A 27,007-nucleotide genomic window follows, 5' to 3' on the forward strand; every position below is an offset into this window, starting at 1 on the left:
AAGGTAAATGATAGCAGAATTGAAAAAAATCTCTGTAATTCCCTTACAAAGACTGACAAATTAACGTGCTAACTGGTGTACCAGCGGGGCGGCAAGGGGTGGCGGGGATCGCCGAGCCGTAGGTGCGGCTCAGCGCCACCACCAGCTTCGCCCGGTTCTGATGCGGCTCCTGCGCCAGCTGGAAGGCCTCCTTAATCGGCAGCAGAACCCGGCAGCAGAACCCCATGGCGCCAGAACCCGGCCGGTAAGAATCTGTCGGCTCTCAGCCGTATCTGGCTCGACTGACCACGGCCAGATTTTCTGCAGACAAAATTCAGACTTCGGTCAGCCCGCCGCGGACAGCCGAGGGCGTGGTTACCGCCAGAAAGCTCAAATAACTCCCGCGGGAAAAGGCAATACCGCGAGACGAACGCGAGGGCAGGGGCGACTCTTAGCTCCGCGCATGCGCAGAGGGCCGAGCCATCCTTTTTCCGGCTGGAAGTGTGATTTTTGTGAGTGTTGAGGTTAGATGGGAAGTGGTGTTGTGTAGCGAACGGGGGGCGAGGCGCACCGCGAGTCGGCAGGCGAGGCGCGAGGCTCGCGGCGCTCGGCTGGAGGTGAGAAGGAAGAAAGGCAACCTCTGGTGGGAGTGGTCCGGAGTCCGCTAAAGGGAGACATTCTGGGGTTCGTTGGCGGGAGGCACGTTTTGCTTTTGCTCAAGGGGCGAATGGACATCTACCGGGGGAAGGAGTCAGCGATCCGGGATCCGAGGGAAGATGTTCTCGGGTCACATGAAGGGGTCAGGCTGAGGTTCTTAGGCCTAGTTAGGTCCCTAGAGAACTGGAGCAAACGGGAGTCTCCTGGGAAGAGGGTTACATTCTAATCTACTTAAAGCTCGTACCTGCAAGTTCCTACTCTTGAGGCCTAAGTATTACTGATGTGTGCACAATGGCAATACAGGAAACAAAGGATAATATCAGAAACGGAAAGAAGGTAATTTTAAGTTACTGGTTATGGGACAGGTTTGCAATGCCTTCAGGAAGGAATCAAGCTTTAAACATCCCTTTTAAAAATAGAATATCTTTAGACAGACAAAAAGTTGAAATAAAACTATAACTAATACATATGTACTTGACACCCAACTGGAGAAATAGTTATTATATAACTGGAGTCCTTTGTCTGCTCCACCCAGTCCCGTTATGTTCCCTCTTGACCAAGGTAACCACGCTTTTAATTTTGGATTACATATAGTGCTGTTTTGCATAGTTTTAACAAGCAGAAATGTGTATATCCTTTGGCAGCTTTCTTTAACTTAATATAAGATTTGTCAGTGTTATGTAACTCTAGTTCATTCCTTGTAACAGCTGAACAGGTGTTCCCTTATATGCATATATCACTATCCATTTTCTTGCTTTGTATCCCCAGGACCTGGCACATCGTAAATACTTACATCTTAGTTGATTGGATGAATGCTGTAGCATTTGAGCTAAATCATGAAGAATGAATAGGATTTCAAATGACTTAAGGCAAGGGGAATACCAGCCAGAGCGAAAGCAGAAGCATGAAAGTGCATGAGGTATTTCAAGAACTCCCATAGTCTTAGAGCTTCAAGTGTAGAATAGTATGGAGATATGGGATGAAGGAGAAACCTAGAGAGATAGGATGAGGCTTTAAGAGGTAAAAATTCATGGCAGGGAATTAAAGACCACACCTGTCAAGCATCATAGCAATAATGATCATTGCATTAAGCATGTAAGGCAATCATGCAGACCTGCTTAAAATCCTAACACATTTTCCTAGTCCATTCGTAGCACCACTTTTGTAAACAACTATTTCATACCTTATTCTGTCAAACTTGCAACATTTTCTGCTTCTGACTCCCATTTAGCTGTTACCTTGCATCCTCTTTCAGTTAGAAAAGGACTTCCCCATGCTTTCATCCCCGCATCTATCAGGTCTATACCCTAATATATTATGTCTGCTATTATTGTAGGTGTATTGTCTGCTTGAGGAGAGAGAGTAAGCCCTTTAAGAATACTTTTTGGATATAACAGTCTGAAGCATAGCTGATTATGAACTCCCACAGAGAACTGGATTGAAATGAGAATAGTAAAAATATAAAAGAACAGAATGATTTAAAGACAATTGTTTTTGTCTAAAAGAATAATTACTTATTGTAATATAAATGAGATATTAGGGTTTTTTTTAATGTGTTTCTTATTTTCAGGTAGATTTAAGTGTTAGGCTTTATAAGATAAATCTGAATATAGTTTACATTTATGTTTTTATAAGACCATTGTTTCTAGTATCTAACATTATAAGCAGCTTATTTTGAAATAGAATATCGTTGATCCAATTTTAAAGAATAGGTCATACTAACCTTTGTCTTACATATTACCAAATTGTTCAAATATAGTTTGGTAACTTATTTTTCATTGATTAATAAAAACAATGTACATGGTACAGTTTGCTACAGGTGTCATTCTCTCATTTAATCTTTCAAATACATTTACTGAGTACCTACCATTACAACAAACACTGTTCTAGGAACAGGTCATTATTATTGCACCTTGGTATATAAGAAACTTTCAGCTACAAGTATTTGGTCACCTTAATTGAAATTCTCTCCTAAAGAATGGCTAAGATAGATGCACACCCAATTAAAGAGCATTATTGCTCTGAAATGTGGTTATATATCCACAACAGTCAGCCTCAACACACACATCTTAAGCATCAGTGCACACATCTATAGATTTTTGAAGTTTTGGCCAGAAAGGACCTGTCCCAGCAGAACCCATCTGGCTTATGGAATCACACATGTAGTTATTCATGCTAATGTATGTATATGCTCTGATTTACATTGAGTTCTAATTGAGAATTTCTCTGTTTAAAGTTCCAAAACTTACGGTTAGACCAAAACCCTCAGGTTTGAAACTGTCCCTCCAAATTCCTGTGACTTGCCATTAAGGCACCTTTCAGAGACATAGATAAAGAAAAGAGAGGGCAAACAAAAGACTTTGGAGAACGTTTTAACACTGTTTTTCTTTATAAGGTAAATGTCTATAAAATATCTGGGGAGAGGTGGCATACAGGATAAAATTGTAGTGGTTTGAAATTCATGTGGAGAGAAGGAACATTAAAAACAAGTGAGCATCCTTCAGTATGACAGGAAGAATCAATAAATGTTCTATTTCAGCTGTTAAGGGCAGTTATATATCTGAGTCAGATTGCTTCAAGGCTGTTGTGAATTGCTCTCCAGCTCTTTTTATTCATCAAAGAGATTTAGATGCAGTTGCTTTTTCAGCAGTTTAGTTCTGATTTAATATATTGATGCTGTCCACCATGCTGTGACATCCAATAGGCGTCTGCCATAAACTCTTTAGTCCTACTAACTACCTTGGCAGACAGGACATAAGACCTCCAAAGAAAAGCTTTGCCTGTTTCTCACACCAGGCCCTGAATTCCCCCATATGTACTCTTTTTAAAGTGTAATCAGGTACCATATACATTAGATCTCTAGCAACTTGTCCTAGTTAAAGCATTCATAATATAATAACTAATCAAGTTGATATTTCCAAGCCCCTCCTAAGGCAACCAACACCTAAAAATGCCACCATCCTAATAAACCCTGACCTTTGCCCCTATTTGTAGGTCTTCCTGTTGACACTAATGCTTTATATTACTAAACACAGAAAACTATGCCAAGAGACTGCTAGCCTAGAGACAAGGTTATACATTTTGATCTCTTGCATATTACAACTTAACCCTACTCCCTATAGCAAAGTTTTCTCAGATGACTCCTGCTGCCACCTTCCTGAAGCTGCATTCCAACAACGTTGTTCTAGAATGCCATTTAAAGCTTTTAGTCTCATATAAAATATCTGCTCCTAAATTCAAGATTTAGTATTTGTCCAATGCCAAACTGACCAAATAGTCTTATCTTGACAGCTCCCCACGTCACTTTTCTCACTGAATTATACTAAATTGTGTAACCCATCTCACCAGCCACCTTTACCCCTCAGTTCTGACTTGGTTCTATTTATTGGCAGTTCATATCAGAGACATCAACAGAATAACTCAGTACCAGAGTAGGCCATCACAGCTCAGGAAATCCTAGAGCAGTCCCTTTGGCATTATTTGAAGTCTGTCAGCATGTGTGAATTACGTTAACAAAAGCTGGCACCATTGCAAAAAAAAAAAAAGTTGAGCAACATCTATGCTTTATCTATAAAGCATAATCTGTGCCCACAATATTGACAAGCTCCAGCAACAAAAGGATACACAACCTTTGCCGGGATCCTCTTTAAAAATGTACTTGTACATACGATGCAGCAGTCAGGTTCCTTAGTATCTACCCAAAGGAGTTGAAAACTTTTGTCCACACAAAAACCTACAACCAATGTTTATAGCAGCTTTATTCATAGTTGCCAAAATTTGGAAGCAACTAAGATGTTTTTCAGTAGGTGAATGGATAAATAAACTGTTATAGCCAGACAATGAAGTATTTTTCAGTGCTAAAAAGAAATAAGCTATCAAGTCATGAAAATACATGGAGGAACCTTAAATGCATATTACTAAGTGAAAGAAGCCAATCTGAAAAGTCTATATACATATAATTCCAACGGTATGGCACTCTGGAAAAGGCAAGACTGTGGAGCTGAGCTGGTAAAAAAAAAAAAAAAAATTCGGTGACTATTAGAGATTGGTGGCAGTGGGAGTGGGGATAGGAAAGAAGGGAGGCAGAGGCACGGGATTTTTAGGGCAGTGAAAATACTCTGTATGAAACCATAACGATGGATACATGTCATACATTTGTCAAAATTCATAGAGTGTACAACACGAAGAGTGAACCTTATGTAAAGGGTGGACTTCGGGTGATTATGATGTGACACTGTAGGTCTATCAGCTGTAACAAGTACCACTCCGGTGGGGGATGTTGGTGATGGCGAAGACTGTGCATAGGTGGGGGCAGGAAATATATGGGAAATCCCTACCTTTTGCTCAGTTTTGCTGTGAACCTAAAGTTGCTCTTAAAAAAAATAAAGCTTATTAAAATTTTAAAAAGTGCTGTATACATGACATACTGTAAGTCCCCTTCAAGTTTACTGTTAAAAATAAGTAATGAAGTCTCAGGGAAGAACCTCACTAAGGCCTTCTCCATCTGGCAACATCTTTCTTGTTTCAAGGTCACCATCCACTCTGATGCCTCTTTCAAAGCTGGCTTTATTAAAAGATTAGGCCACCACATAAATACAGTGGTGACAGGCTGATGAAAATCGATGGCATTCAGATAATTTGTAGCACATTTTGCGTGCTGCCTGGTATTCCTGAAACCTATACCTTACTTGTGTACTGTATGATACCGTTTCACTCACAGGTGAAGGATGGGTGATAGCTAGAATGACAAATATTTAGTGTGTCCCCAAAACTGAAGGATTCCAATCTTCCTCTCAAGTGATTGGGGGAATCCATTCACCAGGCAAGTAATAAAAGTTATCTCGAGATACGGGTGTTTCAGCTTTAACACTATGACTTAGAAGAACTCGTGGAATGCAAAATTTATGCTAAAATATAACAGACATTATGTGGAAAATAGGTTAGGGCCAAACTATGCAACTTTATAACCAGAACCAAGATGAAGTAAAAATGATCTACCTATGATTTGTTTTAATCAGGTATGATAAGGCAAACAGACACAGAAATGGCTGTCATGAAGTAGGTAGTTTTTATACAGATCCCTAGAAACAGGAGGTAGGGCATGCCGAGCCATGCCATACAGGGCGGCCACATGGGAAGCACCAGGATTGGGCAGGAGGGAGAGGGGGTGGAAGGGGAAATGTGGAAAAGCCTGTACTGTGGTTTTCTCAGGAAGGAATTGGTCAAGCAGGGTAAGCAGGTTTCAGATTGGCTTTCTTAACAGTTTCACCAGGATTCAGGGCATGGGGGCTGTCCGTAGTTCATGGTTACCTGGCCCTGGGGTAGTTAGGGCAGGGGAGTATCTGGAGAATAAGAACCTGATTTGGGAGGGTGGGAAAGTGTGGGTAGGGCTGGCTCTGGACTGGTTAGTTTGCATATGAAAGTTGTGTTCCTGAGTTGAGCTATCAGTCAAGTTGTTTGCTATCTCTAGGAATTACCCAACCCTGGGAGGATTAGTTCCCTCTATGATTAGTGAGACCCCACATGCCAGAGCATCAAGAATTACAGAAAATAAGAAAATCTAGTTAATGCAAACAATCCTGATAAAACTATTAACACTTAAAATGTTTAATTTCTAATAAACACTACAGTAAATGTAAGACTTTACCCTTCCTCCCCCCCCCCCCCCCCCCCCCCCCGCAAAGTGGCATTACTTGATGGAGAGCTTTGTAAGGAAGTGCTGTATTATGCTGATAAGACCCAAATATCCTAAGTTCAAAGAGAGCAGTGCGGGAAGTACTTACAAGATGGGCATGGCCAAACTGAGCTAAGAGGAAATATATATAGTGAATGAGCTGTGCTCCTCCATGGTTTCCTGTGTTTAGCTTTGTCAATGTACTTTGCATCTCCTGATGCGACTCCCAGGTCTTACATCATTTTTTCTATCTTCCAATCTTGGTTGAGGTGGTTTGCCTTACAGAAAAAGACCTAAGCCTATATAACATTGTGTTGAGAGGTACCAGCTTTTTGCTTCAGCACCCATGACCTGGATTCTGTAAAGGTCCCTATAGCTGGCAACACTATTTCTCTGTATTGTAATGCTTAATGTCATATCTCTGGTCTTATTCCCAGGTCAAGGATGCATTCCAAGACAGTTCTAAAAATATGTCACCAACTCCAACCTTATAGTTGACCTAGCCATGGAAAACCTCATTGGAACCTCATGAGATCAGACAATACTGGCACTCTTAAAAACCCTTCCCATCAAAAAGTATCAGGAATGAAAATCAGGAATGATACATACCTACCACTTCAAGAAAGTCTCTGTATCAGCCAGCAGTTTAGCAGATCAGCTAGTTTCTTTGGTCATCAAGCAGACATAGTCAAGCCACTAACACAAAAGAGGAAAACGTCTCTATGTCAGTGTTTTTCACATTATGCATGTGACCCATTTAGTAGGTCATGAAATCAATTTTGTGAGTCATGACGAACATTTTTAAAAACAAAATAAAATATAAAATATCAGAGTGGTTTGCATGAATCCTTTGCCAGAATTACACACCTTGCAAGGAATACTAAGGTCATAAGTTTCAATATGTGGAAAGATATTTGATGGAGGGGATATGATGAATAGAATGTACATTGATTGCGTAAGAAATGGTTTTTCAATCATTTTCCAATGATGTCTTATTTGGTTTTCATAATAACAAGGTTGATCTGCAGTCTAGTTGTATATTACCATGACTTGCAACTGTATATAAAGTCTGAGATGTTCCACTGAGATTCATTTGCAAACTGCAATTTTGGAAACATGTTATCTAGGCTGTAAAAAAAAATATATATATATATATATACACATATATATATTAGTGGCAATTATAGTTAGTGGCAATTATAATATTTTATTCAAAATTGCTTTTAAAATGGATCATTTCTTTTTTAAAAGAAAGAGGAATAATGAAGCAAAATATGCAGAAGCATGTTCAAGTTCTACTGCTGGATCTGGAAGTATGAATAGTGACAATATTGATAAAACTATTGGCTCTAATCTGCAAACATCAACTTCATTTGAGCCATGTTTCAAAAAAAAAAGTAACTGCAAGGCGTTGTAATGAAGATTATTTAAAATATGGTTTTATCAAATGTGAAAAACCCTTTGAAAATGACAGACCTCAGTGTCTTATTTGTAATAATATTCTTGCAAATGAAAGCTTAAAACCTGCAAAATTAAAAAGGCGCTTAGAAACACAGCATGCTGAACTTATTGATAAGCCTCTTGAATATTTTCAAAGAAAGAAAATAGTTGTAAAGTCATCAACACAATTTCTTAGCTGCTCTACTACTGTTAGTGAGAAAACCTTATTATCATCATATTTAGTTGCATATCGTGTGGCAAAAGAGAAAATGCCTCACACAGCTGCTGAAAAAATTATTCTTCCAGCATGTTTGGATACGGTGCGTACAATTTTTGATGATAAATCTGCTGATAAATTAAAAACGATTCCTAGTAATAACACAATATCTCTTCGAATTTGTACAATTGCCGAACATTTAGAGGCAATGCTTATTACTCAGTTACAGTCGGGAATGGATTTTGCAATCCAGCTTGATGAAAGCACAGATACTGGAAGCTGCACAGCACTTTTAGTCTATGTAAGATATGCGTGGCAAGGCGATTTTATGGAGGATTTTTTGTGTTGTTTAAACTTAACCTCACACCTAAGTGGATTAGATATTTTCACAGAATTAGAAAAGTGCATTTTTGGTCAGTATAAATTAAACTGGAAAAACTGCAAAGGAATTACAAGTGACGGAACAGCAAACATCACTGGAAAACAGAGCAGAGTAATTAAAAAATTGCTAGAAGTTACTAGTGGTGTGTGGAATCATTGTTTTATACATCATGAAGCATTAGCATCCAGAGAGATTCCACAGAAGCTCATGGAAGTATTGAAAAAGGCAGTGAAAGTTGTTAACTTTATTAAAGGAAGCTCATTAAACAGCCGACTTCTTGAAACGTTTTGTTCGGAGATTGGAGCTAATTATACCCACTTACTGTTTCACACCAAAGTTCGTTGGTTGTCTCAAGGGAAAATACTGAGCAGGGTTTACGAACTCAGGAATGAGATACACGTTTTTCTTACTGAAAAGAAGTCTCATTTGGCAACTATTTTTGAGGATGATATTTGGGTAACGAAACTGGCATATTTAACTGATATTTTTGGCATCCTTAATGAACTACGTTTAAAACTACAGGGGAAAAACAGTGACATATTCCAACAGGCCGAATGTATCCAAGGATTCCAGAAGGCATTACTGTTGTGGCAAGCGAAGCTTAAAAGCAATCGTCCTAGCTACTACATGTTTCCAAGGTTTTTGCAGCACATTGAAGAGAATGTTATCAATGAAAACATTTTGGAAGAAATAAAACTAGAGATATTGTTGCACCTCACTTCTCTCTGTCAAACCTTTAACCATTTATTCCCAGAAGAGAAATTTGAAACATTAAGACAGAATTGTTGGGTAAAAGATCCGTTTGCTTTTCGAAACCCAGAATCAATAATTGAGTTAAACTTGGTGCCTGAAGAAGAAAATGAATTATTGCAGCTCAGTTCTTCATATACATCGAAGAATGATTATGAAACACTAAGTGTATCAGCATTTTGGATTAAGATAAAGGAAGACTTTCCTTTGATAAGTCAAAAGAGTATCCTGCTATTATTACCATTCACAGCAACTAGTTTGTGTGAAATAGGATTTTCGGTCTTAACCCAGTTAAAAGCAAAGGAAAGGACCGGATTAAATGGCGCAGCAGATATGCGAGTAGAATTATCCTCCTGTGTTCCAGACTGGAATGAACTTATGAATGGGCAAGCACACCTACCACGTTAAATAAATCTTTTTTTTTTTAATTGGAGTATAGTCACTTTACAATGTTGTGTAAACAAATCTTACCTGGTTTTTGTTTCTGCAGTTCTCATTTTGTGATTTTTTTTTATCTGTTGTATTTAAATGTTAATATAGCAGTGTATGTGATAACTTTGTTTTTATTTTTGTTATATTTTAATACTAATAAAATCAGTGTAATTTTATGTTCATTGAACAAACATTTAATGAACTTCTATTAGAGGTCAGGTACCGTTCTAGGCACATTTGGGATACGAAATGAAGAAAACAGAGACCATTCTCTAGTGGAGCTTATGTTCTGGCAAGGAGAGAGAGAGACAATAAACATAATAACGTTTATAATATTTAGACTTTAATAAGTGCTATAGAAAGTAATAAGAAAGGAAGTCAGGGAACTATTTGGGGACCAAATCATGAAGGGCTCTAGACCATTATAGGGGCTCTGGATTTTTGTCAGTGAAATGGAGAGCAGTTGGGTTCTGTGGAGGAAAGACATGATGTGCATTAGGTTTTAAAAAATTCACTCTGACTTCTATTTGGAGAATAGATTGAATTATATGTTACCTCTTTAAAGAGGTCTTTCCTAACCACTTTAGTTTGGGTACATCCTTCTTTATTCTTTTATTTCTTTGTTTTCTTGGTAGTATGTAATTTGTAATAGTTGTATTTATTTATGTGATTAATAGTTCTGTCAACCTGCCACCTTGAAATGCATGCTCCATAGGAGCAGAGATCGTGTCATCTTGCATGATACATAGTAACTGGATATTCCATTTATATTTGTTGGAGAAAAAATTCAATAACATCTAATACCTGTAACATGAGGTCATAGTCCCAGGAATAATAATTAAATGTATGGCAAATTTCTTTGCCATTTTTACATTAAAAAATCTGATTTTGTCAGATAATCTCTATAAGCATCCCCAAACGGCATTGATTGATGTTGCTTCCTCACATCATTGCTGGAAATTAAGCAATTTAATTGCTTAATATGTCTTCCTCAAACTAATTTCAACTTCTGCCTCTCTTTACATATTTCCTGACCCCACTGGGTGATGTTTCTTTGGGCGTGGTCTTTCTCTAAAATCATATAGGTTAGCAGCTCCTTTCCATCAGCCACTCTTGGCATTATTGAAACATTTGATTTTTCAGATTTTCTATTCTATTAAAGGTAATAGATTTTTCCCCCTTATTCATGCTTAAAATACAGTTGGAAGACAGTTTTCCATGAATAGCTCACATTTCTGCACAGTCTGGATCCTCTGAATGAAAGTATTTGTGTTTAAGTTAAGAACACTTGTGTAAGGAGACATTTCAGAATGGTGAAACTAGAGACATCTTCCCAAGAAACATCCCAGGGAAGTAAATATAAAGCCTTTTCCTACCTCCCTGGAGACATTTGCGTGCATTCCAGGAGTAATGAGTGATCTCCCTGTAGGGAAGGGTGAGAGGATGTACCAGCAGCCCCCACTGTGTGCAGAGCTAACACCTGTGGGAATTGGGGCATGGGAAACCAACCCACGATGCTGATCTGGCTCCTTTTTTTTTTTTTTTTTTTGCTATGAGTAACAAATTGTATCTCTGACCCAAAGGTCTTGTGTCTTTATGTCAGTATATGTCACTTCTACAAAATCCCTTTTACTATGTACAACATATTCACAGGTTCCAGGGATTAAGACTTGGCTATCTTTACGGGGGACCATTATTCAGCTTATCACAGTCCACTGCCAGTCCGCGAAGACTCATACATCCCACATGAGAAATACCTTCACCCATTCCAAGGCCCCCCAGAGTCTCAGCCCATTACAGTATCAACTCAAGTCTAAAATCTCATATCTAATCATCTAAATTATGGGTGCAGTTCTGATATAATGTGTCCTGGGGCAAAATCCTCTACCTGTGGAGCTGTGAAACTAGAAAGCATGTTTGTGCTCTAGAAATACAGTGGTGTGACAGGCATAGAGTAACAGATCCATTCTCATTCAAGAAGGGAGAAAATGAAGAAAAAGAGTCAGTTAATTACTTTTGAAGTCCACCTAGGCAAACTCCATTAAGTTTCAAAGCCTGGAAATAAACTTACACGGCTCATGCCTCTGCCCTCTGGACCCCTGACTCCACTCTTTGGAGCTTTCCACCCTTGGAATCATCCTTTTTCATGAAGAGTAACACATGTCTGCCACTGAGTGGTTTTTCTCAGCATGTTTTCTGCCTGTAGAATTTTGAGAGTCTTTTCATTTTTGCCCTCTGTCCCTCTTAGTCCAACTTGACAATGTTTCTGTTGGTATAGCATTCTCAAAAACTTTGTGGGTCACGGAGATTCACTTTACTAAAAAACAGGCTACTCCACAGATCTTTCCTGAATAATTTCATCTGTTTTTGGCTTCTGAGTCTTACACCCCTTCAAAGAGCCCTCTATGTACTTGAATGTACTAACCTTTTGTACTTTCCAAGTACTAGCAAAAGTCTATCCACACTTAAAAATGGTTAAGATGATAACTTTTATGCATATTTTACTACAATTTAAAACATTTTTAATCAAAAAAGAAAAAGCTGTGCAACTACATCATTGGCTTACTCTGCAGAGCATGCTTTCTTGGCAGTGGATCTCTTAACTTCAGCATTGTTTGCAATCTGTGTAGGCTGAGAATTTCCCAAATCAAATTCTGCTTCCTTTTTGTAACAGTTCTCTCCGCTCCTCTCTCACATTTTACTAAAAGCAACCAAGAAGAAACCAGGTCACACCTTCAATATTTTCCTTGGAAATCTCAACCAAATACCCAAATTCATTGCTTAAAAGTTCTGTTTTCTGTATAATTATAGGACACAATCTAAGCTTTCTACCATTATATAACAGATCCCCTTCCCTCCAGTTTCCCAAATCACATTCCTCATTTCCTCTGAGACCTCATCAGCAGTCTTTAACACCCATATTTCTACTAACAGTGTGTTCAAGGCAATCTAGGACTTTTCCATCATGTTCCTCAAAATTCTTCCAACTTCTACCCATTACCCACTTCCAAACCACTTTCATATTTTTAGTATTTGTTACAGTAGAGTTGCCATAGTTTGGAGCTAGAAAAACATCTTTTTTCTGATGACTGAACTCACCTCACTCCTTCTCCAATCTCTCTTCTTCTTTGGGGCAGCCTCCTTGCAGACTCTGGCCAAGACTAGCCAAGAGTAATAATCCTGTGCTAATGATGTCCCAAGCTCAGTCTTGGAACTGAGGACAAAGGGAGGCAGAAAGAGGGATACTTTCAGATACCAAAATCTGTACTCATTTCCTACGGCTGCTGTAACAAATTACCACAATATTAATGGCTTAAAACAACACGAATTTATTCTCTTTTGGAGGTCAGAAGTACAATGATAGTCTCATTAGACTAAAGTCAAGGTGTCAGCAGGGTTTGTTCCTTCTGGAGACTCTGGGGAAGAATCTGTTTCCGTACTTTTTCAAGCTTCTAGAGTCTGCCTGCATTCCCTGCCTCACATCTTCAAAGCCAGCAGCAAATCACCTTCAAATATCTCTCTGCTTCCATCATCACATTGCCTTCTCTGTACGATCACCTCTCTGGGTGATTGCCCTTCTCTTATGATTACATTGGACCCATCCAGACAATCTATTGTAATCTCTCCATCTCAAGATCCTTAAATTAATCACATTTGCAAAGTCCCTTTTACTATGTAAGGTAATGTATTCAGAGGTTCTGGGGACTAGGACACGGACATCTTTGTGGGGCCATTACTCAGCTTACCACAACCCAAAATAAACAAGGAACAAATAAGCTGTTAATAAGTATTTGAAACATTCCTTGAGAGGACACTATGAAACACTGTTCTAAAAACTTCAAATTCATGATATCTCTTGCTTCATCCTCAAGCAAAAAAAATGCCAACTAACAAACAAGATAAAATTTTAAATAAGGAAGTTCAGAAAGTATTGAAAGCTCTTGATGTTCAAGAGCACAAATTTCAGAGAGCACTGAAATCACAACTAACTGCTGAACAATCATTGACAGAAAGACACTGGAACTCACCAAAAAAGATACCCCACATCCAAAGACAAAGGAGAGGCGACAAAGAGATGGTAGGAGGGGTGCAATCACAATAAAATCAAATCCCATAGCTGCTGGATGGGTGACTCATAAATTGGAGAACACTTATACCACAGAAGTCCACCCACTGGAATGAAGGTTCTGAGCCCCACGTCAGGCTTCCCAACCTGCGGGTCTAGTAACAGGAGGAGGAATTCCTAGAGAATCAGACTTTGAAGGCTAGCAGGATTTGATTGCAGGTCTTTGACAGGACTGGGAAAAAGAGACACTGCACTCTTGGAGGGCACACACAAAGTAGTGTGCGCATCAGGACGCAGGGGAAGGAGCAGTGACCCCGTAGGAGACTGAACTAGACCTACCTGCTAGTATTAGAGGGTCTCCTGCAGAGGCAGGCGGTGGCTGTAGTTCACTGTGGGGACAAGGACACTGGCAGTGGAAGTTCTGGGAAGTACTCTTTGGCGTGAGCACTCCCAGAGTCCGCCATTAGCCCCACCAAAGAGCCGGGCAGGCCCCAGTGTTGGGTCGCCTCAGGCCAAAAAGCCAACAGGGAGGGAACCCAGCCTCACCCAACAGCAGACAAGCAGATTAAAGTTTTACCGAGCACTGCTCACTACAGCAACAGCCAGCTCTACCCACCAACAGTCCCTCCCATCAGGAAACTTGCACAAGCCTCTTAGATAGACAGAGGGCAGACAGCAGAAGCAAGAAGAACTACAATCCTGCAGGCTGTGGAAGGAAACCACATTCACAGAAATATACACAAAATGAAAAGGCAGAGGACTTTGTACCAGATGAAGGAACAAGATAAAACCCCAGAAAAACAACTAAATGAAGTGGAGATAGGCAAACTTCCAGAAAAAGAATTAGAATAATCATAGTGAAGATGATCCAGGACCTTGGAAAAAGATTGGAGGCAAAGCTCGAGAAGATGCAAGAATGTTTAACAAAGACATTAGAAGAATTAAGAACAAACACCTAGAAGAATTAAATAACAAACAAACAGAAATGAACAATAAAATAATTGAAATGAAGAATACACTAGAAGGAATCAATAGCAGAATAACTGAGGCAGAAGAACACATAAGTGACCTGGAAGACAGAATGGTGGAATTCACTGCCATGGAACAGAATAAAGAAAAAGAATGAAAAGAAATGAAAACAGCCTAAGACACCACTGGGACAACATGAAACACAACAACATTCACATTATAGGGGTCTCAGAAGGAGAAGGGAGAGAGAAAGGACCCGAGAAAATATTTGAAGAGATTATAATCAAAAACTTGCCTAACATGGGAAAGGAACTAGCCACCCAAGTCCAGGAAGCGCAGAGACTCCCAGGCAGGATAAACCCAAGGAGAAACATGACGAGACACATAGTAAACAAATTGGGAAAAATTAAAGACAAAGGAAAATTACTGAATGCAGCAAGGGAAAAACTACAAATAACATACAAGGGAACTCCCATAAGGTTAACAGCTGATTTCTCAGCAGAAACTCTACAAGCCTGAAGGGAGTGGCATGATATACTTAAAGTGATGAAAGGGAAGAACCTACAACCAAGATTACTCTGCCTGGCAAGGATCTCATTCAGATTTGACAGAGAAATCAAAAGCTTTACAGACAAGCAAAAGCTAAGAGAATTCAGCATAACCAAACCAGCTCTACAGCAAATGCTAAAGGAACTTCTCTACATGGGAAACACAAGAGAAGAAAAGGACCTAAGAAAACAAACCAAAAACTATTAAGAAAATGGTAATAGGAACATACATATTGATAATTACCTTAAACGTGAATGGATTAAATGCTACAACCAAAAGACACAGTCTCGCTGAATGGATACAAAAACAAGACCCATATATGTGCTGTCTACAAGAGACCCACTTCAGACCTAGGGACACATACCGACTGAAAGTGAGGGGATGCAAAAAGATTTTCCATGCAAATGGAAATCAAAAGAAAGCTGGAGTAGCAATTTCTTATCAGATAAAGGAGACTTTAAAATAAAGAATGTTACAAAAGACAAGGAAGGACACTACATAATGATCAAGGGATCAATCCAAGAAGAAGATATAACAATTATAAATATATATGCACTCAAAATAGGAGCACCTCAATACATAAGACAAATGTTAACAGCTATAACAGAGGAAATCAACAGTAACACAATAATAGTGAGGGACTTTAACACCTCACTTACACCAATGGACAGATCATCCAGACAGAAAATTAATAAGGAAACACAAACTTTAAATAACACAATAGACCAGATAGATTTAATTGATATTTATATGACATTCCAGTCAAAAACAGCAGATTACACTTTCTTTTCAAGTGCACATGGAACATTCTCCAGGATAGATCACATCTTGGGTCACAAATCAGGCCTCAGTAAATTTAAGAAAATTGAAATCATATCAAGCATTGTTTCTGACCACAGTGCTATGAGATTAGAAATCAATTACAGGGAAATAAATGTAAAAAACACAAACACATGGAGGCTAAACAATACGTTACTAAGTAACCAAGAGATCACTGAAGAAATCAAAGAGGAAATCAAAAAATGCCTAGAGACAAATTACAATGAAAACACGATGATCCAAAACTTATTGGATGCAGTAAAAACAGTTCTAAGAGGGAATTTTATAGCAATACAAGCCTACCTCAAGGAACCAGAAAAATCTCAAAAACAATCTAACCTCACACCTAAAGGAACGAGAGAAAGAAGAACAAACAAAACCCAAAGTTAGTAGAAGGAAAGAAATCATAGAGATCAGAGCAGAAATAAATGAAATAGAAACAAAGAAAACAATAGCAAAGATCAATAAAACTAATAGCTGGTTCTTTCAGAAGGTAAACAAAATTGATAAACCATTAGCCAGACTCATCAAGAAAAAGAGGGAGAGGACTCAAATCAATAAAATTAGAAATGAAATAGGAAAAGTTACAACAGACACCGCAGAAATACAAAGCATTCTAAGAGACTACTATAAGCAAATCTATGCCAATAAAATGGACAATCTGGAAGAAATGGACAAATTCTTAGGAAGGTATAGCCTTCCAAGACTGAACCAGGAAGAAATAGAAAATATGAACAGACAAATCACAAGTAATGAAATTGAAACTGTGATTAAAAATCTTCCAAGAGGAGCTTCCCTGGTGGCACAGTGGTTGAGAATCTGCCTGCTAATTGCTAATGCAGGGGACACGGGTTCGAGTCCTGGTCTGGGAGGATCCCACATGCCATGGAGCAACTAGGCCTGTGAGCCACAACTACTGAGCCTGTGTGTCTGGAGCCTGTGCTCCGCAACAAGAGAGGCGGAGATAGTGAGAGGCCCGCACACCACGATGTAAAGTGGCCCCCGCTTGCCACAACTACAGAAAGCCCTCACACAGAAACGAAGACCCAACACAGCCAAAAATAAATAAATAAATTAATTAATTAAAAAAAAATCTTCCAGCAAACAAAAGTCCAGGACCAGATGGCTTCACAGGTGAATTCTATCAAACATTTAGAGAAGAGCTAACACCCATCCTTCTCAAACTCTTCCAAAAAGTTGCAGAGGAAGGACCACTCCCAAAGTCATTCTAGGAAGCCACCATTACCCTGATATCAAAACCACACAAAGATATAACAAAAAAAGAAAATTACAGAAAAATATCACTGATGAATATTAATGCAAAAATCCTCAACAAAATACTAGCGAACAGAATCCAACAACATATTAAAAAGATCATACACCATGATCAAGTGGAATTTATCCAAGGGATGCAAGGATTCTTCAATATACACAAATCAGTCCATGTGATACACCATATTAACAAATTGAAGAAGAAAAAGCATATGATCATCTCAATAGATGCAGAAAAAGCTTTTGACAAAATTCAACACCCATTTATGATAAAAACTCTCCAGAAAGTTGGCATAGAGGGAACCTACCTCAACATAATAAAGGCCATATATGACAAGCCCACAGCAAAATGGTGAAAAACTGAAAGCATTTCCTCTAAGACCAGGAACAAGACAAGGATGTCCACTCTCACCACTGTTATTCAGCATCATTTTGGAAGTCCTAGCCATGGCAATCAGAGAAGAAAAAAGAAGTAAAAGGAATCCAAATTGGAAAAGAAGCAGTAAAACTGTCACTGTTTGCAGATGACATGATACCATACATAGAGAATCCTAAAGATGCCACCAGAAAACTACTAGAGCTAATCAATGAATTTGGTAAATTTGAAGGATACAAAATTAATGCACAGAAATCTCTTGCATTCATATACACTAATGATGAAAAATCTGAAAGAGAAATTAAGGAAACACTTCCATTGACCACTGCAACAACAACAACAAAAATACCTAGGAATAAACCTACCTAACGAGACAAATGACCTGTATGCAGAAAACTGTAAGACACTGATGAAAGAAATTAAAGATGATACAAACAGATGGAGAGATATACCATGTTCTTGGATTGGAAGAAATAATATTGTGAAAATGACTATAATACCCAAAGCAATCTACAGATTCAATGCAATCCCCATCAAATTACCAATGGCATTTTTTATAGGACTAGAACAAAAAATCTTAAAATTATTATGGAGACACAAAAGACCCTGAATAACCAAAGTAGTCTTGAGGGAAAAAAACAGAGCTGAACTAATCAGACTCCCTGACTTCAGACTATACTACAAAGCTACAGTAAAAAAGACAATATGGTACTGGCACAAAAACAGAAATATAGATCGATGGAACAGGATAGAAAGCCCAGAAATAAACCCATGCATCTATGGTCAACTTAGCTATGACAAGGGAGGCAAGGATATACAATGGACAAAAGCCAGCCTCTTCAATAAGTGGTGCTGAGAAAACTGGACAGCTACATGTAAAAGAATGAAATTAGAACACTCTCTAACACCGTACACAAAAATAAACTCAAAATGGATTAGCTACCTAAATGTAAGACTGTACACTATAAAACTCCTAGAGGAAAACATAGGAAGAACACACTCTGACATAAATCACAGCAAGATGGTTTTTTGATCCACCTCCTAGAGTAATGGAAATAAAATCAAAAATAAACAAATGGGACCTAATGAAACTTAAAAGCTTTTGCAAAGCAAAGGAAACTACAAACAAGACGAAAACGCAACCCTCAGAATGGGAGAAAATATTGGCAAACGAATCAACGGACAAAGGATTAATATCCAAAATATATAAACAGCTCATGCAGCTCAATATTAAACAAACAACCCAATCAAAAAAATGTGCAGAAGACCTAAATAGACATTTCTCCAAAGAAGACATACAGATGGCCAAAAGGCACATGAAAAGCTGCTCAACATCACTAATTATTAGAGAAATGCAAATCAAAACTACCATGAGGTATCACCTCACACCGGTTAGATTGGCCATCATCAGAAAATCTAGAAACAACAAATGCTGGAGTGGGTGTGAAGAAAAGGGAACCCTCTTGCACTGTTAGTGGGAATGTGAATTGATACAGCCACTATGGAGCAGTATGGAGATTCCTTAAAGAACTAAAAATAGAATTACCATATGACCCAGCAATCCCACTACTGGGCATATACCCAGAGAAAACCATAATTCAAAAAGACATGGGCACCCCAATATTCATTGTAGCACTATTTACAGTAGCCAGGTCATGGAAGCAACCAAAATGCCCATCGACAGACAAATGGATAAAGGAGATGTGATACACAGATACAATGGAATATTACTCAGCCATAAAAAGGAACGAGACTGGGTCATTTGTAGAGATGTGGATGTTTCCAGAGACTGTCATAGAGAGTGAAGTAAGTCAGAAAGAGAAAAACAAATATCGAATATTAACACATATATGTGGAACCTAGAAAAATGGTACAGATGAACCGGTTTTCAGGGCAGAAATAGTGACACAGATGTAGAGAACCAGTGTATGGACACCAAGGGGGGAAAGTGGCAGGGGGAGGGGGTGGTGGTATGATGAATTGCAAGATTGGGATTGACATGTATACACTAATATGTATAAAATGGATAACTAATAAGAACCTGCTGTATAAAAAAATATATAAAATAAAATTCAAAAAAAAAAAGAAAAAGAGCACAACGTTCAAACTGTTATTGTATCCAAGGTCTTTAGGATATAATATATGGGGGCGGGATAGAGAAGGTGGGAGGGAGACGGAAGAGGGAGGAGATGTGGTGATATATGTATATATATAGCTGATTCACTTTGGTATAAAGCAGAAACTAACGCACCATTGTAAAGCAATTATACTCCGATAAAGATGGTAAAAAAAAGAAAAAGAAAAAATGATACATGACCCTAGGAATTCCCTGGAGGTCCACTGGTTAGGACTTCGTGCTTTCACTGCCGATGGTATGGGTTCAATCCTGTGTCAGGGGACTCAGATCCTGCAAGCTGCTAGGCGTGGAAAAAAAAAAAAGGTATGACCCTAACTTATTTTGTCAAGTCTCAACCTGTACCCTATTTATCAGTCAAAATAAAACTTTACCTTTTTCAGGAGAAGCCCCATGCTTTCCCGTTATTCTGTATTTGCTCAGGCAATTGGTTCCATCTGAAATCTCTTTTCCCCCAATTCTGTATATCAGCATCCTATCCCTTCTAGAACTTCATGTAAGGAGAATAAAAAAGTGTGTATTATTTTATATCTAGCTTCTTTCATTTAGCATATACACTTTTTTTACATTCTTCAGTGTATCAGTAGTTCATTCCTTTGCACTGCTTAGTAGTATTTTATTGTAGCCTATATCACAATTTGTTTATTCTTCTCTTGTTGGGTATTTGCATTGTTTAGGGGTTACTATGAATTAAGCTGCTGTGAACATTTCATGTATAAATCTTTGGGCAGGCATATTTTCATTTTCTCTTTGGTACATACCTAGTAGTGGAATGTCTTTTTTGGTGAGGTATCTGCTCAACTATTTTAAAAGCAGATACCATTTAAAAATTTGGGTTGTTTTTCTTATTTTTGAGTTGTCAAATTCTTTCTATTTTCTGGATATAAATGTTAAAGCATTAATTGAAACCGTGCACCTCAGATTGCGACTTGAACCCATGCGGCCAGGACTTGAACATGGCCAAAACCCTGCTTGGGACTCGAACTCACGGTGTTTTAATTAGAATCACTCACCTGGTGTCTGGACTTACTGAGGCTCATGTTCTTTGTGTCTCAGCGTGGAAAGAATTCAGTGAGAGACAGAGTGATAGTTAAGAAGCAGATTTATTTAGAGCGAAACACACTCCACAGACAGAGTGTGGGCCATCTCAGAAGGTGAGAAAGGCACCAAGGTATGAGGTTGTCAGTTTTTATAGGGGTGGGTAATTTCATAGCCTAATGAGTGGGAGGAGTATTCCAGCTGGTTCAGGAAGGGATGGTGGTTTCCAGGAATTGGGCCACCGCCCACTTTTTGATCCTTATGGTTGGCCTTGGAACTGTCATGCCACCTGTAGGTGTGTCATTTAGCTTGCTGATGTGTTACAGTGAGCATATACTGAGGCTCAGGGTCTAGTGGAATTTGACTTATCTGCCATCTTGGACCCATTTGGTTCTAATCAATTTATGTCTCGTCCTCTGGCTATGTCATTGTTTCAAAGGTTGTGCCCTGCCGCCTTCCCTCCTGTTTCATAATCAGCATTTACTTTATTATGACTTGTGAATATTATTCATGGCTGAGCTTAGAGAATTATATGACTATATATTTTTTTCTTATAAACTTGCTTAACTAGAGGTAGTAATCGTCTCCCTCCCCCTCCCCACCAGCTTATTTGTTCGATTGGTATTCTACATACATTTATGATTATGGTTAAATTCTCTGCAAGACATATAAATCTCACAATGCATTCAAAAGCATCAGTCAATACTTCAGGTGGTGTGTGTGTGATTTCTTTCCCTCTGTCTCTTTCTCTCTTTTTGTTTTTGTTTCTTGGAAACATCCTTCCTAGAGCTGTCAGCACAATGAATAGAAATTACTTGCTCTCAAGTTCATCTCTGAAATTTCATACTCTTGAGATTTATCTTAAAAACTTCCAGAGAGAAGGTCAAATAAACAGGATTAGGAAAAGGGCTCTAGATTTTTCAATAGTAACATAGAAATCAGAGAACAGTGGAGCACTGCCTTCAAAATTTTGAGGGAAAATGATTTGCAACTTAAAATTCTCTCTAACCAAACTCTCAATCAAGCATGAGGGTAGAATAATGACATTTTACATTATTATGCAAAAGTCAAAAAATTTAGCCCCTATGGCATCTTCTCAAGAAGCTATTAGAAAGTGTGCTCTAGACATGGGATCTAGGAAACAGGGCATCAATCCAGGAGAGACAAGAACAGGCATCTTCCTGGGCCACTGCAAGACAACTATGCAGCAAGTTGAGAGCAGTAAGCTCAGACTGGGACAGTAAACTGGACAAAAAAGGGTGTTTCCAAGAAACAAAAAGAAAAGAGAGAGAGAGAAAGAAATCACACACACCACCTGAAATATTGACTGATGCTTTTAAATGCATTGAAAGATTTACATGCCTTGTAGAGAATTTGACCATAATCATAAGTGTACATATAATATCACAAACAAACAAATAAGCCAGTGGTTGGGGATGGTGGAAGGGAGACTATTATTACCTCTAGGGTAAGCACGAAGTTCACAAGAAAGGAAACAGAATCATAGAATACTACAACTCAGCCATGAATAATATTCACAAGTCATAATAACATAAATGCTGATTACTGAGTTAAAGCTTTGGATAAAAAGACTTGGACAATGAAGTGTGCAGAAGGATGCCTTTTGAGGATGTGTGAGGTTAAAGATAGAATTTCCTTTGACGTGGTGGGAAGTCATAGAATACCATCCAAAATGGAAACATCAAGAAACAGCATACAGGCATATTATTTGGAAATGTGGAAGTAAATGCCAGGAAAACAAAAACAAAATACCTGTTGAAATAATTTAAAATGCTTATATCTGGAAAGTGGACTCGAGTTAGGGAGGGGCTGGACAGGACAATGAGAGTTTGGGTAATAAACTTTAAAAATAGAAAAGAGAGATTAAAATAAAATATTCCAGAACCCTCCACCCTACCTCTCACGGGCCTCCCACATTTATCACGTCTGCCAGGCACATAGCTATCATTACCGTAGGAATTGAGGACTTGGCCCTCCAGTGAGTTCTGTTAATCTCAAATCTTTACACTGATTGTCTCTGGAATTTTGCATCTATCTGGAAGGGAGATTGTGACCTCCGACAAGCTACTTAACTTCCCTGAATTCACTGACCTGTAAATGGGAGTGATGAACCTAGCTTGGAGGGATATTGTGAAAAGGCAATGAAAATTATGCTTGCAAAGTGGTTGGCACATAGTAACAGCTCAATAAATATTAGCTTTTGTGGTTATTATTTCCTGGAAACAAACACCGTCCACTCATCATTAGCCAGTGAGAAAGAGGGTGTCTGTGAAAGTTGTCATTGTTTGAAGCCAGAAAAATCTTCCTTCGGGAGGCCGAACTCGCCTCACCCCTTCTCCAACCTTGCTTCTTCTTTGGGCCTCCCACCTCGTGGACTCCGGCCGAGATTAGCCAAGGGCAATACTCCTGCCCCCGGAAATATCCCAACTCAGTTCCGGAGCTGAAGCAGAAAGAGAGACAGCAAGTGAGCGCCTGTTCCGTTAGGGCTCGGGGAGCCACCTCAGCGCGACGGGAGGAGGCGAGTCTGGGAGGCACCCCCAAAGTGACTGCGATGGAAGCCCGGGGGTGCGCGCGGTCCCGGCGGCCGCTGCCGGCGCTGCTGCTGATCCTGCTGCTGCCGCCGGCCGCGGGCGCTGCAGGCGCTGCGGACGCGCGCTGGAGCGGGCAGGGCACCACCCCACACCTGCAGAGTATCTTCCTGGGCCGGTGCGCGGAGTACATTGCGGTGCTGAGCCCCGAGCTGCGGTGAGCGCGGCGGCTGGCGAGGGAGCCAGAGAGGGAGAGGAAGGGAGGGGGAGAGGAAGGGAGGGGGAGAGGAAGGGGAGGAGGAGGGGGAAGAGGAAGGGGAGGAGGAGGGGGGAGAGGAAGGGGAGGAGGAGGGGGGAGAGGGAAGGAGGATGGGGAATCTACTGGGGAGGGTGCACTGGGTGGGGTCTGGAGGTGAAGGGTGTGTGTGTGTGTGTGTGTGTGTGTGTGTGGTCTGGAGGTGAAGGGTGTGTGTGTGTGTGTGTGTGTGTGTGTGTGTGTGTAAAAATGAAGCGGGTGTTGGGGAGTGGATGAGGATTAGGTAGTGGTGAGTTTGGACGACAGCCAGCGTAAGGTTAACCAGAACCCATGACCCAGGAATATGGTCTCCAGCTGGAATTCCCCGAGTCCAGGTACTTTGGGAATTCAAATTTCAGGTCTTCTAATTTAGAGGACTTTTAAAGTTTGAGTCTCTCTTGCCAGCACTGTGGTTCTTACTAATTTTTGCTCCTTCCTTGGACACATGTTTTCTGTTTTCATGAAGTCCCTCTCTTGTGCCAGTTGTTTTTATTGTGACAGATTTTAGGCCAATAAAAAAGAATGGAAAAAAATGGGAACACCCACGGAACACCATGTTACCACCCAGCATAAGAAATAAGTTACAAATGGGGTGGGAAATGGTTTTGGAAAGCTAGGTTGGACTTAAGGAGTTGCAGCGGACACTGGAAGTCATACTTTCTGCCTCAGCAGGAGGTGAAACAGTCTTTTTCCACACTCTGTGCTCACTCCTGGTTTTACAAGGTCGCATGCCCGCCTGATCTCACCTGGCCCCCAACCCCAGGATGGACCTGTGTCTAAATGAAGGGGCACCTGAAGCTGGCAGCCCATGTGGTTTATTGGAATCGTCACCTTCTGGCTCTGTGCATTTTCTGCTGTCTCTGTGAGCCTGTTCTAAGTTCTAAGAAATGTGTGTTGCACCTCTGAAAGACACTTCCACTGTCAGATTTCTAAATCCATCACCAAAGTTATTTTTCTTCCTCTTCTGAATTGGGGTTAATGCAAGAGTTATGACAATTTCCTGTCTTTTTTGTATGCCCAGTTCTGCAGAGTTGATATTTAACAAAATCACTAGTAAAAAACTTGGAGAGAGAAACGGAAATATATCACACTGGAATGTGGTCTTTTGTTTTGTTTCTTCTTTTTCTTTTTTAAACTTGTACTTTTCTGCAGGGACAAGAACTGCACAGCCATCTGGGAAGCCTTTAAACTGGTGCTGGATAAGGATCCCTGTTCTGTGCTTCCCTCAGATTACGACCTTTTTATTAACCTCTCCAGGCACTCCATTCCCAGAGATAAGGTAACTCTACCTTCGCCTCGGTAAAACGTTGCTCTGTCTCTATAGAGACAGTGTCCAGGCCAAGCAGCCAACTCACAATGTGCGCCAGGCTCTCTGGTGGGAAAGTGGCTCTGTCTTCAACGGTGCTCCTGGGTCTCCTGCCTGTCCTGGGCAGAAGGAACTTTCCTAAGTCAAGAAGTCAGTGCAAAAACCACAAGAACATCAGGGCGTCACCACACCTTTCCCACGGGGCCTCTGCACCTGGCTAGTTCTGAACAATCTCCATCCTAACTGGCTCGAAAGGCCTGAACCTTGAGTACTTCAGAAAACCCTCTATGTCAGTATCCTCCCGGGAGACCAATCCCTCCTCTTAACAGGTTTTAAGATTATATCCATTCAGGACCAGTTTCTTGAAGAAACTGGTTAACATATAATCATGTGGTTTACATGTCTGTATTCTGTCTGCACTCTAAGCACTAATACAGTGAAAGTAAATGAGAACATCTATGTAAATTGCTTATTTAGAACAGTATCTTGAGTTTAAAGAAAGTTAGATATCATTTTTATTTCTCTGACATAAATTTTTTCTTAATGAAGGACATATTTTCGACATAAATTTTTTTTAAACATCTTTATTGGAGTATAATTGCCTTACAATGGTGTGTTAGTTTCTGCTTTATAACAAAGTGAATCAGCTATACATATACATACATCACCATATCCCCTCCCTCTTGCGTCTCCCTCCCACCCTCCCTATCCCACCCCTCTAGGTGATCACAAAGCACTGAGCTGATCTCTCTGTGCTATGTGGCTGCTTCCCACTAGCTATCTATTTTACATTAGGTAGTGTATATATGTTCATGCCACTCTCTCACTTCATCCCAGCTTACCCTTCCCCCTCTCTGTGTCCTCAAGTCCATTCACTACGTCTGCGTCTTTATTCCTGTCCTGCCCCTACGTTCTTCAGAACCATTTTTTTTTTTTTAGATTCCATATATATGTGTTAGTGTACGGTATTTGTTTTTCTCTTTCTGACTTCACTCTGTATGACAGACTCTAGGTTGATTCACCTCACTACAAATAACTCAATTCCAATTCTTTTTATGGCTGAGTAATAGTCCATTGTATATATGTGTCACATCTTCTTTATCCATTCATCTGTTGATGGACACTTAGGTTGCTTCCGTGTCCTGGCTATTGTAAATAGGTTGACACAAATCCTTAACTTGATTTTTTTCATTGTAAAGCCATGTAACATTGATGTTTACAAATGAAAACATCTTAACATTGATTTTTTTCATTTGTAAAGGCAGGTAAATGGAGTTGGGAGGTTCAAACACATAATAGGCTGAAAACATGATTTTTGAGTATATGTTGCTTTGAACCTTGCAGCCTCTTGGTCAGTAAAAAGGGGAGCTGTTATTTTTGTTCTCCTTCCTCATGGACTTTGGTTGATAAACTCAGTAAATACTGAGCTAATTCCATGTACCAGGTGTTGTTCTCAGAGTTTCAGATGCAACAGGGAACAAAACAGCCTCTGCCCTCGGGAAGCATCCAGTCTAGACAGAGATTGCTGGTTGGAATACTGAGGATCTGATGGCATGATGAGGGGATATTGTTATTTGTATTATTATTATGTGAAAACATTGTAACTTCATAGTAATGTATTTTTGAGGCACTTTACCCTTTAGGAATTCAATTTGTGATTGCATATCATCCTAACCACAGCTCTGGGAGAAGAGGAAGTGTTCATACTCCCCATTTTCCACATGTGGAAACTGAGGCACAGGGAGATTACATGGCTTGTTCAAGATCACACATTTAGTATGTGACAGACCCAAAATTTGAACACAGGTCCCTTGATTTAAAAAAAAAATCGATCTATAATTTTTTAACTACTAGAAAAAATATATATGTATGTATGTATCTATATTTTTTCTCTGCTGGGAAAATATTTCATTAACATTTGCATGATACCCTTGGAATAAAGAAAAGAGGGCTGGTAGCACCCTCTGAATGGGTAACTAAAGACAAAAACAAAGAAGGTTCAGTTGTTGTGAGGCAAGTCCCAGGTGAATGAGAAATGGTTGGCCTGACTTGTCTTGATGATACTGTGCCTGAAGAAATCTGTTTTGATTTCATTTTGTGTTG

At 39.6% G+C, this 27,007-nt stretch overlaps 2 protein-coding genes and 1 long non-coding RNA gene across 11 annotated transcripts in view; 2 read left to right on the forward strand and 1 right to left on the reverse strand.

Annotated features, from left to right (window-relative positions):
* Window positions 1-462: 462 nt before the first annotated feature.
* FAM200B (family with sequence similarity 200 member B) lies at window positions 463-9,707 on the forward strand. Of its 3 annotated transcripts, XM_070045563.1 has the most exons (3): window positions 471-596; window positions 1,405-1,555; window positions 6,748-9,707. In XM_070045563.1, the coding sequence occupies exon 3, from the start codon at window positions 8,020-8,022 to the stop codon at window positions 9,505-9,507; it is 1,488 nt and encodes a 495-aa protein (XP_069901664.1). In that variant the 5' UTR covers window positions 471-596; window positions 1,405-1,555; window positions 6,748-8,019; the 3' UTR covers window positions 9,508-9,707. The 3 variants fall into 3 exon arrangements, with proteins under 3 accessions (XP_069901662.1, XP_069901663.1, XP_069901664.1); XM_070045561.1 differs by lacking the exon at window positions 1,405-1,555 and having other exon boundaries at window positions 463-596; XM_070045562.1 differs by lacking the exon at window positions 1,405-1,555 and having other exon boundaries at window positions 470-972.
* Window positions 9,708-12,046: 2,339 nt separating this feature from the next.
* Window positions 12,047-14,198, reverse strand: LOC138842699 (uncharacterized). Its single transcript, XR_011377474.1, has 3 exons — window positions 13,937-14,198; window positions 12,631-12,745; window positions 12,047-12,232 (listed from the first exon to the last, which is right to left on the reverse strand). It is a non-coding gene; the product is annotated as an uncharacterized lncRNA (long non-coding RNA).
* A 9,037-nt stretch (window positions 14,199-23,235) lies between these two features.
* Window positions 23,236-27,007, forward strand: part of BST1 (bone marrow stromal cell antigen 1) — a 29,480-nt gene continuing 25,708 nt past the window's right edge. For all 7 annotated transcript variants that reach the window (XR_004041203.2, XR_004041206.3, XR_004041204.3 and 4 more), the window contains exons 1-2: window positions 23,236-23,520; window positions 24,751-24,877. Coding sequence is in view for 3 of the 7 variants with exons in the window: in XM_060299179.1 (XP_060155162.1) it covers window positions 23,327-23,520; window positions 24,751-24,877 (321 nt within the window). In the remaining 4 variants the exon portion in view is untranslated. The remainder of the gene's footprint in view (window positions 23,521-24,750; window positions 24,878-27,007) is intronic.

The sequence above is a fragment of the Globicephala melas genome, chromosome 5 (assembly GCF_963455315.2).
Source record: "Globicephala melas chromosome 5, mGloMel1.2, whole genome shotgun sequence".
Taxonomy (NCBI): domain Eukaryota; kingdom Metazoa; phylum Chordata; class Mammalia; order Artiodactyla; family Delphinidae; genus Globicephala; species Globicephala melas.

Bases quoted from the DNA above. Each gene is read 5' to 3' on its own strand.
- FAM200B (XM_070045561.1), top strand. From the start codon at position 8,020: ATGCCTCACACAGCTGCTGAAAAAATTATTCTTCCAGCATGTTTGGAT.